Raw genomic sequence first — 15269 nt, 5'->3', positions numbered from 1 at the left:
TAAAACAAATGGACAATTATTAGTTTACATTTGTATATTACACAATATATTTATTGTCTATATCTTTCGGCTTCTCCCATTAGGGGGCGCCACAGCGGACCATCCGCATGTTTGATTTGGCACATGTTTTTACGCTGAATGCCCTTCCTAACGCAACCCTCCCAATTTATCCGGGCTTGGGACCGGCACTAAGGCTTGTGCAACCCTAATGGCTGGGGTTGGTTCCCTGACCAGGGATCGAACCCGGGCCGCAGCGTTGAGAGCTCCGCATCCTAACCACTAGACCACCAGGGAACCTATATTTATTTCTTTATTTAATTTGTTCATATATGATACTTAGGAACTTCTTCTTTTAAATTAAATTCTTAAAGCTGTACATAAAACGAAAACAAATCCAAAATGCTAGACTGTCATTAAAAACGTTAACAGGAAGTGGCAGCGATCTGCACATGCACAGAACAAAACCTGAGTTTTTGCACATGCGTGGTACTAATCGTGTTTCTCGTACGCCTCGAATAGCCTCAAGATACATGCATGTTTCACAATCACTCTCATACTGATAAATCACACCTGTTTCTAATTACACGCTAATCACCGCTTCGGTTTAAAAGGACTCTCATTCAATCAGCTCACTCCAAAGTATACGCTCAGTTGATTACCAAGCCTTTATTCTGTATTTTAGGGTATATCGGTAGGAGAATACTGAGGATTACCAGAAATGAGGAAAAGAGGAAGACCAAGGAGGAGGTTTATGGATGTGGTGAAGGAAGACATGCAGGTAGTTGGTTTGAAAGAGGCAGATGTAGAGGACGGGGGGTATGGACAAGGAGGATCCGCTGTGCGACCCCTAATGGGAGCAGCCGAAAGAAGAAGAAGAATTAACTGTATGAAGGATTAGTCCAAATGTGACATTTTGGGCTCTAACAAGAACTTCTGTAAGACAAAGAACATGAGAAAAAATGTTTGCAGACTGCCTTACCCCTAGTGAAGTAGACAGTGGAAGCACAATGGTTTGGGGTTGTTTTAAAGGAGGGAAGGTTAGAGAGGTTTTTCCGGGTTAAAGGAACCAACATGGTTATTATTCCATACTTCAACACCATGCAATTCTGTCTTGACTGTGGTTTATTGGAACTGCTTCAATGAATCCTCATCGCACCATAATGATTCAAGTAAGGTTTTTTATTGTGCAGATTTTTCAACATACTCACAAGGGACCACTCAATTCAAACAAACAAACAAAAAATAATACTGTTTATTTGAGTATGGCATAAACGTCAATGGTTTTGCACATTCAGTTTCCATTTGCCGTCATTTTAGATCAAAATATCACTACTAAACAATTTCTATTCAAACGTAAAACCGTAAAAAAACATTAAAAACCAGCTGATTCGAGGACGTTCTTAGGGTTATGGTCAAAGTTTTTGAGGTCGTCACTCCTCCAAATCTCATAGGGATTATAGTAATTATCTCTATGATGATCTCTAGTTTACATCTCCATGTAAAAAAATACATTCTTTTTCTAAAGTATAAATTTTTTTCACTCTTTGGACAAATGTACTGTATTGGGACAATTTTCCAGCCATATGTGGTTCCTCCCCAAACTGTTGCCACAAAATTGGAGGCACCAAATCACATAAAATGTCTTGATGTGGTGGCATGAAATTTTCCCTTCTACTTGAACCAGGAGACCCAAACCTGACAGGGGCCAACGCTATGAATATATGCTTTACATGCTTTGGAGTGAAAGATCTTGAATGGCCTGCTATAGAGCTCTGATCTCAACCCTACTAAAACACTGACTGCACCCTAGGAATACTCACTCTACATCATTGTGGCTGAATGAGCACAAATGACCTCAAGCACACTGCAAAAGTCTAGAGGAACATCTTTCCAGTAAAGAGGAGGTTGTTATAACATCAAATGGGGACTAAATGTGGAACGGTGAGGTGTCCACAAACTGAGTGTAGCAAAAAATTCATTAGAAACCTTGATTTCTTTCTTCAAATAACTCAAATTAGACAAAGTTGCTGAAAAAGGAACATTAACATTAATTAGAAACGGAAATGTCACACCACATGCAAGATTTACACCTGGAGATACACAGGTTCTATTTGTAAAACTAATCCAGTCCAAACAGGGCTTAAAAACAGCAATGAAACCCAACCGCATTCAAACACTGAAGACATGCAAAACACTGAGAATCACAGATCAAAAAACAGTTTTTTTTTCTTTCCCACTGTCTTTCGCCAAATCACTTCTCGCGTCCACAGTCAGTGCACAGGATGTCGTCGCGGTGTGTAAGGAAACCGCGGCCTACAAGTGACACAGAGCACTGCATGCATGTAAAACACTCGCTGTGCCACTGACGCTCCTCGAACGAGACATACTTCGCTCCTGCCAGACCTGAAACACATAAAGCGCATCGTTTATCCAAATTAAATTTCTTTATTCGCCAATACATGGTCTCCCATTGTATGGGCTTCAGTTACATTCCAATAAATGTGGAGGGGGAAAAACATTTTCATATTATATTTATATTGAGCAGAAAAAAAATCTGGCAAACTAGAAATGATGAAATATGGGTCCTAGGAAACTAGGTTGCTAGGAGACACAGGATCTAGGTAACACAAAATAATATGAGAGGTATGGAACTGTGGAGAAGGTAAGAATTAGGAACTCTGGAAAATAAATGAATGCATAACATTCCAGGTAATAAAGTGATATTAGGAGGGCATAGGAGATTCATTTGGAGAGACACTACATGGACAAAAGTTTGTGGGCACCTGACCAAAAGATTGGCTTTTTAAGCATCCCATTCCATATTAAGTCTGCATTTGCTGTTATAATGATCCACACTCTTCTGGGAAGATGTTCCACTAGATTTCCTTTCACACAAGGTCACACCTGGGGTGCAGTCAGCGTTCCAATTCATCCCGAAGGTGTTCAATATAGTTAAGGTCAGACCTCTAGGATCTTCTACTTCAACCCATGTAAAGCAGATATCATGGGCATTGTGACGATGAAACAGTTTTGGGTCTCATAGTTCATGCTGAGGGGAAACATTTTATGCTATCCAAAGACATCCTGTACAATTGTTTGCCAATGATGTGGTACCAGTTTTGTGAAGAACCAAATATGACTGTAAAAGTCAGGTGTCCCAGTACATTTGTCCATATAGTGTATATATAAATGATATTTTTCAGACTTACTAGTTATAGGTTTGGTGCAGCCGACGCATTTCTTAGCGTACAGGTTGCTAAAGCACTCCAGACAGTAGGGGTAGTTCTCTCGGGAGGTAAAGCGTTGCCCCGCTAGCTGTCTCTTACATCCGATGCAAGTAAAACATTCCCGGTGCCACGGCTTATCGTTGTAGGTCACCCCTCCAGTAGTAATGGCCTTCAGAGACAAAAATAATAATAATTATAATATAGCTTGAAACAAATTACTTCCATTCCCTCATTATCAGAGGTCACAATCACTGAATTGCCATCTTGATCTTTTTGTCTGCAATACCGAGATATTTACTACTATTTTTTGGATATACAGAACATGATTTGCTACAGACCAGGGGTCTTCAGTTTTATCTACAAAGGTCTTGCACTCATGCTTAAACACGTGGAATCAAGTTAGTAAGCTCCTGGTTGGTAGAAATGAAAGATTAAAGACATTTACATTACATATGCACTCATCGAAAATACAAAACTCAAAAACCCACGCAAAATGCTTGAAACTAGAGTAAAAATGGAATAGGGGATTGGAAATGGGAAACTCTATTTTATAGCCTTTAAAAGGAAAAAAATAAAGTGATGTTCATCGTCCCTGGCATCATTAATCCCCATTTCCCTGTCACAATCGCACATATTCTACAATATGTATATGTATACAATGTATACAAATTGATTTTCAGGGATCTTGGTGGTCAATTTGGCATAAATAATAATAATATTGGCAACCCTGTTATCAGCTGTCTGAAAATTCTCGAAATGTTAATTTAGTGTGCACTGGTTCTGTGTGTGGTGCAGTACCCATTTTTGACCACTAGAAATAATCTGCAATGCAATAATAACTCTAAGTAGATAAGTGGGGTAGTAAATCGCTAACGGATATTTATTTTAAATGCAATCTTTCTTATAGAAGTTTGTGTGAAAGTGGTGCCCAATGTCTAAAGTGCACTCCTAACAGAATCTTGATTCAATTTGATTTTAAAATAGAGATATCCATTTCTAATGGAGGCTAGCATCACTCACTTTCTTGCAGGAGCAGCACTGGTAGGCGAACTGCTTCTCAAAACAGGGGACGCAGAAGTAGCTGCTATCTTTGGGGATGAAGGACTTGGTTCCTATCGGCTGCTGGCAGCGCTGACACAGAAAGCAGGTCTCGTGCCAGCTGTTCCCCTTGTACTCCATTTTCCGTGAGCCTAAAAAACAGTGAAGACAAACAGGAACGATATTATTACCGGGTCCCAGGACACACTTGTTTCTTCTAATCACCAGTACATGCACTCTCGTGTTTATTCTCGATACTCATCCTGCTGTTCTGCAAAGTTAGTGCTTACTGTCTCATTACCCACAATGCCTTGAGTGATTAGCGAATTGTGATCGAACTTGTCCTTTCACAGCAACACCATCTGTTTAATTGTGTGTTTTGGGTTCTTTGGATTAGCCTAATTTGCCAGAGAGCGCTATTTTAGTTCGATTTCTTTTCCCACATTGGTTAATGAGACGTGCAAAAGCGGGTGTGGCATTTTAAAAAGCGTGTCCATTTTTACCTTCAGGAGACCCCAGATTTGTGGGAATGCTAATGGTTATTTGCCATCCTGGAATATGTACGTGAATGCTTTTGAATTGAATTTAACATTGTATTTTTTTTTAAAGCACCATTTTCACCCTCTTATAATGCGGCTACTTGCAAGCCTTTACAAGCTATGATTTGTGAAAAAACTGTGTATTTGTGTATCCTTTTATGGTTACATTTAGAGATGTAACCTTGTTTGTGTGTTTGTCCTACCAGGCAGGATTGTTTTTGTGCAGTTCGTGCATTTAGCCGAGTACTCGTTCGAGTAGCACTCGGTGCACAGCAGAAGGTCGTCTTTAACAGCGAACGCTTTCTCCGCTAAAGAGCGGTTGCATTTTCCGCACTTAAAGCAGTTCTCGTGCCAGTGGCGATCCTTGTAGGACAGATCCTGACATGTAACGACAAAAAATTTGCGATTAGCTTTAAAAAAAAAAATTGTGCTGTCTTTTATACATGTATATATTTTTACTAGTAAAATGAGAAACGACACCTTTTGCTAAGTGTTCCAGCTAATGTACTTCGGTGGTTCGCAGGTAGCAGACAATGCAGTTAACTGCTAACTCACAAATTCAATATCAACTAATTTAGTAGCTTAGCATGTATTCTTGTATTAGCATCTCTTGTATTCTTTTGCTTATCCGACAGTGATATTAGCAGTGAATGATTGTGCACAATTTCTGGTCAACTTCCTGCAAAACCTTTGACCTTTGTGACTAGACTTTATAGAACAAATCCCATTCCTTACCTTGTTGTTGCACCCGATCGGTAAGGAACAACCCTCGCAACAGTTTGCAAAGAGGTTCTCGTAACACTTGGTGCAGTATTGAGTGTCCTCTTTTAGGATGTACTTCTTTCCCAGCAGTGAGTCTTTACAGTAATGGCAGTCGAATCGTTCGGTAGACATTGCTGTTTACAAAGAGCGGGACACCGTAAAAACATTATGCACCGTTCCAGCAAAATTGTAATTCTATATTCTATATAATTGCATGTTTTTTTTTTTACCAGCCAGTTAGTTAGGTGTACTCCAACATATAATAGCACAGAAATGACACTGACTGCACCATACAGTACCTTCTGTGATGTTCTACGTTTCTTCTGCTCTGTGTGGAGTGTGTGGTGTCCAGGCGTTCCGGTGGATAGTCCGAGATTAATGGGATGCATTGAAAAGAGCTTCTATAAATACTGTCCCTTTATTAGCGGAAATCTCTGGGGACGGCGAGCATGCTGCACATGTCCACACCTTTTATGGGAGTTCTCTAAGAACCCCCTCTGTGTCTCATACCTCTATGCATGACTCTGCTCTTTCTGTGCAAAATCACTTGAAACAAATCTACCCATCAAACATTAACAGCATTAACTTTTACAGAAATTTGAGCTACAGGAGCTTATTTGTTGGATCGGTCCACACGGTCCAGCCTTCGCTCCCCACGTGCATCAATGAGCCTCGGCTGCCCATGACACTGTCGCCGGTTCACCACTGTTCCTTCTTCGGAGCACTTTTAAAAGATACCGACCACTGCAGAACGGGAACATTCGACAAGATCTGCAGTTTTGGAGATGCTCTGACCCAGATGCCTAGTCATCAAAATATGGCCCTGGTCAAACTCGCTCAAATTCTTACAAAAGTATTAAGACACTGCCGTATGTGGTCCTTCTCCAAACTGTTACCACAAACTTGGAGACCCACACTTGTACAGGATGTCTTTGGATGCTGTAACATTGCATTTACCTTTTACTTGAACTAGGAGTGAACCAAATCTGCTCCAGAATGCTCCTGTGCAGAATATGCTGTACTTGGGTTGGAGTGAAAGATCTTGAGCTCGACCACAACCCTACTGAACCACCCTACTTTGGAATGAATGTGAACGCTGAATGCACGCCAGGCCTCCTTACCTAATCAGTACCTGTCTTAACTAATACTCTTGTGGCTGAGCAAGCACAAATCTCCACAAGCACACATTTCAAAATCTAGTGGAACATCTTCCCAAAAGAGTGGAGGTTCTTATAACAGCAAAGAGGAACTAAATTGTGGAATGAATGTTTAAAATCATATACCATTATCCATACATTTTGTCTCTGTAATGGGTGTTTTTTTACTATTATCATTTCCAACTATCCAATGGAAAGCGACACTACTGTGCTGCAAACATGCCAACCAGAAAAGAAACATCTAAGAGAAGATTTTTCAAGCACAGAAACCATGAAAAAGCAGAGGACATAAAAGAAATAGAGCAGATGGAACAAGGCTGTCATGCCATATGAGGTTGCTCTGTATTCCTGTGTGTTTCAGACAGAAAAAAAAAACATGTTCACAAGCCTAGACAACAAAACAAATTGAGCATGATGCCATTGTGTAACAAGCAGTGAGTTATGAAACACTACCCTGATTACCTATCCATCTGGAAGTATTTATTCCTAAATTGTTTGCATATGCATTTATATAAGAAATGGGGCATTGAATTAAAGTTAAATTTCAAACTAAAAAACACAAAACAATTAGATAAGATAAGAAAAGATATACGTTTATTCGTCCCACAGTGGGGAAATTTCTGTGTTACAGCAGTAAAGGAAAGAAATGTGCAAATATATAAAAAGTAGAGACATGATACAAGTTTACATCACAGTGTATAAATACAAAAGAAAAAGGAACCACCAATAAAGTAGTTACGCTTCCGTTGTGTGCATGCGTGTGTGTGTGTGTGTGTGTGTGTGTGTGTGTGTGTGTGTGTGTGTGTGTGTGCGCGCGCGTGTGTGTGTGTGTGTGTGCATGTGTTATGTAGCTAAAATGTTAAAATGGCTGAGCTGCATGAAGCATATTTTACAGCACTTTCGCTGTTAAGTTGTCATTTGGTTATTTTCAGCTCAGAGTTTTGTGCTCGAATGTGACAGGATTTGTTGTTGTTGTTGTTGTTGCTTGGTTTGGCTGATAAACATTTACGAATGACTACAAAACAAAGACATTCTCAAAAATAAGGCTCACATTATTATCATTATATGTGCTAATGGTTTCTAATAAAATTTTTTCATTTAAAATCTACAATAATGGTTTTTAGCACCACTACCTCATGGAAGGTATTTGTAGCAACAGATAATGTATTGCCCCACCTTGGTGCAATTGGTACACTTGTATCGGCTTTAAAATCTGTCTGTGCTGTTTCAGATTTGACCCCATAATGGCCTAGTTGTTAAATCTGCTCTGTGATATGGTCAGCAATAGTGGGAACCAAAGTGAAAGCCTTATCTTGCTGTCAAGGTACACAATCTCTTTTACCTCAGGGTCACTATCAGAGCCCATAATGGCTCCTGTAGGAATTGGAAAAAATCTTCTCAAACTATTAGTGACCTGGAAAACAATAAGTAGTCTATAGATTTTTTTTATCTCAGCATGGAAAACACAATTATACACCTGTTTAACAAATCCAATATATTTGTCTGGGGGCAATTATACAATTGTATAGCAGGTCTTTGGATATGGTAATATTTAATTTATCCCTCACAGGAACTCGGTGACCAAAACCTGTTCCAGCATGACAATGCCCCTATAGACAAAGCCAGCTCAATGAATATACAGTATAATGTACATGGTTTGTATTGGAAGATCTTGAGTGTCCTGCTAAACAGAAGTTTCCTCACACCTATTGAACATCTTTAGGATGAACTGGAACACTGCACCCTCACCTCACCCACATCAGCACCTGACTTAACTAACATTGTTGTAGCTGAATGAATCTCACAAAGAGTCTTATAATATGGAATGGGATGTTCAATTTTATGATCAGGTGTCCACAAAATTTCGTCCCATATAGTTTGCTTATAACTTTTTGAAGCACACTATTTAGACAATGAAGCATCTCTCTCTGCTTCATGTTGCTTGTTGTTGTTGATTTAATGCCCTCATACTCAGGCTCCATTTTTGACCCTTTGATATGGATGATATGGTATGTTCATCTGATCTCTAACAAACTCTGAGGCCTTTCAGGAACAACTGTAGGCCATTTGACGAACTGCTTGACTCCGTTCCAGTCTGCTAGCAGTTGGTTGCAGAACTAATTTTACTTCTGAGGTTTCACAGTAATAGAGATGAATATTTACACCAACATCTTTCACTTTATTTCTCAAAAAGAGGTTGAATACTGTACAAAGGCAAGACAGCGAGGGGCTTAGAAGATCAACAGCCGTCCCACTTTTCCTTTCTTATGCATAACAACGTAGCTGGAACAACAGCCACATAGAAAAAAAAAAGAATTATGAAAGCCTTGAGATGGTCATTGTCTTTTTTGCACCAATATTTTGTCCTGTAAACATATAAACAAGTTTTATGTTTATTTTTATAGCACTTTTCACAATGGACATGGTCTTAAAGCAGCATTAAAGAATTTAATAAATAAAGGGAATGATATTTTTATCCCTGATGAGCAAACCTGGGGTGATCGTGGCAAGGAAAGACTCCCTTAGATGTTAAGGAAAGTATCCCTTAGATGTTATGAGGAAGAAACCTTGAGAGGAACCAGACTCAAAAGGGGAACCCATCCTCATTTGGTTGATATCAAGAGTGTGATTATAAGTCTTAAAAACAATACAAAACACTGGAGGGTGACAACTTCCATGAGTACCGGAGTGTGAGATTTTGAGTAATGTCCTTTCTACAGTTTTATACAGTTCGTTGACTGTAACCCGATCGGTTCCCGCTCTATTTGATGCAGATATCTGACATTTTGATAGCACAGTGTCCTCAGACACTCGATGCCCGTCTGTGCCTGGAGGCGGTCGCTAAAGGCTTAGCGCGATGCGGTGCCAAGTGCCGAGTGCATGCCAGGAGTCTTACTATCCACTGACATTGCTTCGGCTTGGCTGAGCATCAGCTGAACGGAGATGCGAACTAATTCGCCATCACCAGATTTCCGAGAGAGAAAGAAAGAAAGCAGGAGAGATAGAGATGCAGGAAATCTGCAGCGACGGCTGAATCAACATGGCTTCATTAAATAGTATCATGGAAAAGAGCATAAATGTCATTCTCGGTGTAATTAAGACAGAGCTAAATATGGCATTTACAAGCTGTTGGGTGGGGGTTTTTTTCCCTTTTTTTTTTTAAGCGGTTTCAATAATACAAAACTAATTAAAAAGCAACTATGAATACTTCAGCTCGGAGAAGTACCGTTTTCCGAAAGGCAAAAATAACTCAAGGGGAGAGCGGCATGATAGATTTTACAACTTAAATTGATCACGTCTGCTCTCTGAGAGGTCATTTTCTTTATTTTTCTTCTAAATACGAGATCCTTTGTTCAATATCGGATTCCTCCTGCATCTCATTGCTTTTTCGTCTGCCAAGTTTTAACACGGCCTGCCGTGTTTGTGAAGTGTGCGCACACTCGTATCCATCGTCACTCGTGATTTTAGCTCCCGCTAGTCATGCAGTTGCCACCCGATTAATCTGTGTCAGTGGATTATAGCTACTGTCACAATAAACAAATCTACACAGTCAGAGTTGCTAGGCTTGCTGAGATGGATCTGTAGTACTTACCATTGTCATTGTGTGTGTGTGTGTGTGTGTGTGTGTGTGTGTGTGTGTGTGTGTGTGTGTGTGTGTGTGTGTGTCTAAAAATATCAGCATTTTGAAGTAACTCCAGTTCTTCAAACAAGGGCTTATGTCTTGCTTGTTTCCGCCCACTTGATTTATATCCTTTACGATGTCATAAATATAACTCAAATCTAGAGTATAATCATCTTTAAGTGCATCACAAGCATATTGGAATGTTAAAAAAGATTATACTGTAACTATTCTTCAAATTATTCATGATGAAAATGTGGATAGGATTCAATAGCAGTGTCTAAGTGCAAATCGTTGACGTTTGTGGATGCAATGTAGATGAAAAAATCTGCTTGCAGGAACCGACTATGAATCCTTCAACACACACTATATGAAAAAAAAAAATTTTTCAGGCATTGAGACACCTGACTTTTTCAGCCAATGTGGTTCTTCTCCAAATGGTTAACATAAATTTGGCACACGATAGGATGCTTTTGGAAGCATTACATTTTCCCTTTACTTGAACTTGGAGACCCTGAAGACTCCATGAAAATATGCTTTCAATGAGCTGGAGTGGAAGATCTTAAGTGGCCTGCTAGTGAGCTTGGACCTCAACCCTACTGAACACCTTTGGGACAAATTAAAACTGCATCCAAACCTCGTCACCTCACGTACATCAGAACCTGACTCCTGTGAATGAGCACAAATCTCCACAAAAATCCAGTGGAACATCTTCCCAGAAGTTTTAAATTGATTATAAGATTAAATGTGGAATGGGATGGTTAAAAAGCATGAATCTTATGTTCAGGTGTAAACCAACTTTTGTCCATATATGCTGCAGTTATAACAAACATAACCAGCACAATAAACTAGGAATAATAGACAATACAAACTAAAACTAAGCTTATTTGCTCTTTGTGCTGTATCATGCAACACTAAATACATTTAGAAGAATTCCAAAGAGATTCATAGTTTTTCTCATGATGTTTAGGATTTGACCATGAGCATAATAGAATTCTCTGTAGGACTGTAGGAGAAAAGGTCTGGATGAGCAAATGGGCAGCAAGATGTCAAGATGATGCAAGCCAACTCGGGTGCAGTTTGGATCAAATGTGGAGGAGGAATTGCAAAAATGGCAGCTTGATTAAAGTATTTTGAGCATTTAATTGTAACTCTTCACCAGTAGGTGGCATGACATTTGTTGCATAGTTTACGGACAGTCCCGAAGAGAAAGTTTTTGTTAGTGTGCAAAGTCTTTTTTTGCGATACAGTCTTATTTCCTGTTTGGTATGTTGGTCTATTACAAGAAAACCAGATATTTTGTACACATACAACAGAATATATTTCAGACATTTTCACCAGACAGTTTTACGAGCTGCGATAAACAAACCTAGCCAGATGAAGTACAGCAAAACAACCGGGACAAAAAGAATACCAGTTCAGTGCTTGGATTTCTAATGAGATATAATACAAAATTACATTGTTCTTCTTTGGTAAAGAGCAGCACAGTTTAAAAAATATATATATATTCATGCATGCTGTGTATGTGCTAGCTGTTCTATAGAAACCATGACATATTAGAACAAGCATTTATGCATATAAATAAACCTGCAATTTGGACTATTGTGAGCTGCAATTAATACCTTCTGACCAATCAGGACTAAGTATTCTGTAGCTTTTATAAATATACATTTAAAAACACTGTATTCAACACATGCAGCTATTTGTTTGCCTCCAGGTTTTGAAAAAAATGTCTGGTCTGGTTTATAAAGTTTCAATGAAGGTCAAGCAGCTGAAAAAAAATGCAAACTGCTTCTTTAACACTTACGTGCATGAGTTTAAATGGTCCAAGGTTTTCTGATTTACATCTTGTGACATCTTCAACAGAGGTGGAAAATGTAATCAGTAACGATCATTGTCAATTAAAATATAGTGGAGTAAAATGTACATCTATTGAACCCTAAATGTGGTTGAGTAGAGTAACAGTTGCTTATATCTTTGATACTCCAAAAAATGACTTAAGTACAGGAACAAAGTACATTTACTCAAATGTACTCAAATACACCACTCAAATACACCACAGCTTATATGTGAGATAGTATTTAAAAGGCTTTTTTCCCCCCTTCAATAACCACATGAAACTGGGAAAACATTTAATGATAGTGATGAATAAACATTTTTTTTATTTTATTATGTAAGTATTAACATTTTTACCCATGTTGACTACCTTATGCATATTAAGTGACACATTACATAAAACTGTTTCTCTCATTCCTCAACCGTTCCCTGGGTATTAAAAGAGCTAAAAAAAAAAAAAAAAAAACATGAACAAGGATTCAGAAATGAGGTCAAGTTTGCAAGAGAAATTCTTGGGGGAAAAGGGAATATTGGTTTGTGGCTTGGGCTGTTATCATTTGAGATCTCTTCATCTCAAGAGACATGAAAGGAAGAGATCTCTAGTTTCATCACCATTTCACAGAACGAAATGTGTCTCTCAGTGATGGACCGAATAAAGAAATCTGATGAATTAGCAGATTCTTTTTTTCTTCCGATGACAATCATTTGAGCGAAACTAATGCATCAGATTCTACGGTCTGATTATGTGCAAAATGAGCAGCGTTTCACAGTTTAACATGTTCAACAGCTGCTTAAGCAGGTGCTGACAACATAAATGAAGAGCCATTGGATTGAGATCGGGTGACCGGACCGACACAATCCGCTCGCTCAAAGTCGGGTAATGGCTTTAGCCGGCCATCTGGAACGGGATACGCTCAGGAGAGATGAACACAAGGAGGCACAGTAGGAAAAAAGAATATGATCTTGTAGAGAGAGTAAAAACCCTTCAGAGACTCTGGAGAAACCATCCAGACCCCCTTAGAGCTGCTCATACAGGGAGTGTGGGACAGTGACAGGAGAAGCTGGGATCATCAGTGATGAGTGTGACCTCTGATGAATAGAACGGGGTTTAGGTTGGGCATGCGCTTGTGTGTAGCTTTATATACAGTACACACAAACAAGGATATTTATTTATACCCAGTTATACACCTGTTAATTTCAAAAAAATTTTCTTTGTATAGCGCTTTTAGCAAAGAACATGGTCTTAAAGCATCCATGACCTTTTGAAACTCTTAAAAAACAAATCTATAATGAAGAAATTCATCTGGACTGAAAACAGATATGTACCGCTTTACGGTTTTGAGTGCGTTACTGTGTATGTCCTTTGCGTACTTGTGTATTTTTCCATCCGGGGTGTATTTCCCCTTCAACACCCAACACTCCCAGAATAGGAAAGCTGACTGGGACGGTACATGGTGTATTTATTTATGCTTGTTATTTATCAAGGGTGCCAATAATTTTAGGCCTTTTCTAGTGAGGTCAAAGGAAATCCAAGAGAGTAGTTGAGGGCTAAAGGTAATTACACCATGGAAGATATGCAAGGGTAGAAAGAATACACTGACTCGAGATGAAGGTAAAATATCTGTAAAAGTGCAGTGTTCAGTGCAGGAAATTATGCGCATATAAGAGTAAACAAGATGTTGGGTCACCGTGGCAACGTAAAACACACACGGCTAATCCGAAAAACTTTTTTATTGTGTTCTAACTAATTAAATAAGCTATGAATTAAACACTGCCCTTCATTTATCAATAGAACACTTAACCATAAGATTGTTATGTGTGTTTTGGACATCCCATTCCACATTTAATCACCATTCAGAGTTATAATAACCCCCTCTCTTCTGAGAAGATGTTCCACTAGATTTTGAAATGTACTTGTGGAGCCACAAAGGTTCCTGGTCAGATACTAAAGTAGGTGAAGTTAAGGAAGCCTGGGATTCAGTCTGTGTTCCAAAATTCAGAGCTCTATAGCATGAGATCTTCCACTCTGACCAATGAAAACCATATTGTAATGGAACTGCACAGGGGCATTGTCATGCTGGACCAGGTTTGGGTCTCCAAAATCAAGGGAAGAGAGAATTTAATGCTAGCACATCTATTGACATCCTATACAATTGTGTACAACATTGTGGCAACATTTTGGGGAAGCACCACATACATTATGGCCGAAAACGTCATCATACTTTTGTCCATATAGAGCAGGGGTCACCAACATGGTGCCCGCGGGCCTTTTCTAAAAATAGTTCACCACAGATGCAGCTCACTGGTAAGTGGCGCTAATACTTTTTGTTGCTATTCGTTTTTAAATCTGTCACGGATAGACCAAGAGTCGGAAACCAGAGTATGGTTAAACACCTTACCTTTATTTAGTCTGAACATATACAAGGCAGAGGCAGAAGTATGAACCAGAGAGACCTTATAAGGGGGAAAGGTAATGGGAAACAGGTGTAGGTGATTTAGAGCAGGGGGAGGCTGAGTGAGAGTTAGCACCTTGAAGGGAGGCATTAATCGGTACCCAAGAAGTAGCTCTCAGTTTCAAAAAGGTTGGTGACCCCTGATATAGAGTATCTTCATAGGTGTTGGCTCACGAGTTGTAATTTGTTGCTTGTTTTCATGCTAGTAAAGCAGGTAAAAATGGAGAAAAATGAATGAATTGGTTCGGGGTGCCAATCTGCGTCCACTGATTTATTTAAACTTGATCTTGGAATTGTTAAGATTTGCACATTCTTTTAATTGGCTTACAATTTTTCAGGTTTAGAAGGTTGCAGTATGATAAACTGAAAGCTAACATTAACTGATAGCGGTGCAGGATTATGGTCCTGGATTAGGTTTCTCAAATGCCACTGCACTAGCACATCACATGACTTTTCTGGACCTGTTTCAGATTGACAATGTTTAGCACTTAACACCCTTATCTTTCAGTGCACTGTTTGTCTTTCACTTGTCGTCAGTTTATTTTGTTTTGTTTCTTGTCATGCACATTTCTGTGGCACATAGTTTCAGTGAAAAAAAATAAATGCAACAAAAAAAAAATTCAAATTAACTCTATTTG

The 15269-nt window shown here is 39.1% G+C and overlaps 1 protein-coding gene across 1 annotated transcript; it reads right to left on the bottom strand.

Annotated features, from left to right (window-relative positions):
• Positions 1-1164: 1164 nt before the first annotated feature.
• fhl5 (four and a half LIM domains 5) lies at positions 1165-6022 on the bottom strand. The gene is made up of 6 exons (XM_083550331.1): positions 5866-6022; positions 5540-5700; positions 5008-5182; positions 4248-4417; positions 3210-3396; positions 1165-2403 (listed from the first exon to the last, which is right to left on the bottom strand). The coding sequence occupies exons 2-6, from the start codon at positions 5696-5698 to the stop codon at positions 2252-2254; spliced, it is 843 nt and encodes a 280-aa protein (XP_083406457.1). The 5' UTR covers positions 5699-5700; positions 5866-6022; the 3' UTR covers positions 1165-2251.
• Between the last annotated feature and the right edge of the window lie 9247 nt (positions 6023-15269).

This window comes from Silurus aristotelis (assembly GCF_946808225.1).
Source record: "Silurus aristotelis genome assembly, chromosome: 9".
NCBI classification, from domain to species: domain Eukaryota; kingdom Metazoa; phylum Chordata; class Actinopteri; order Siluriformes; family Siluridae; genus Silurus; species Silurus aristotelis.
This window is presented reverse-complemented; position numbering and strand designations above follow the sequence as displayed.

Bases quoted from the DNA above. Each gene is read 5' to 3' on its own strand.
- fhl5 (XM_083550331.1), bottom strand. From the start codon at position 5,698: ATGTCTACCGAACGATTCGACTGCCATTACTGTAAAGACTCACTGCTG. The intron at 4,418-5,007 runs GTAGGACAAACA...ACTGTTTTTTAG, and splicing joins CACAAAAACAATCCTGCCTG to GCTCACGGAAAATGGAGTAC. The intron at 3,397-4,247 runs GTGAGTGATGCT...TTGTCTCTGAAG, and splicing joins AGTGCTGCTCCTGCAAGAAA to GCCATTACTACTGGAGGGGT.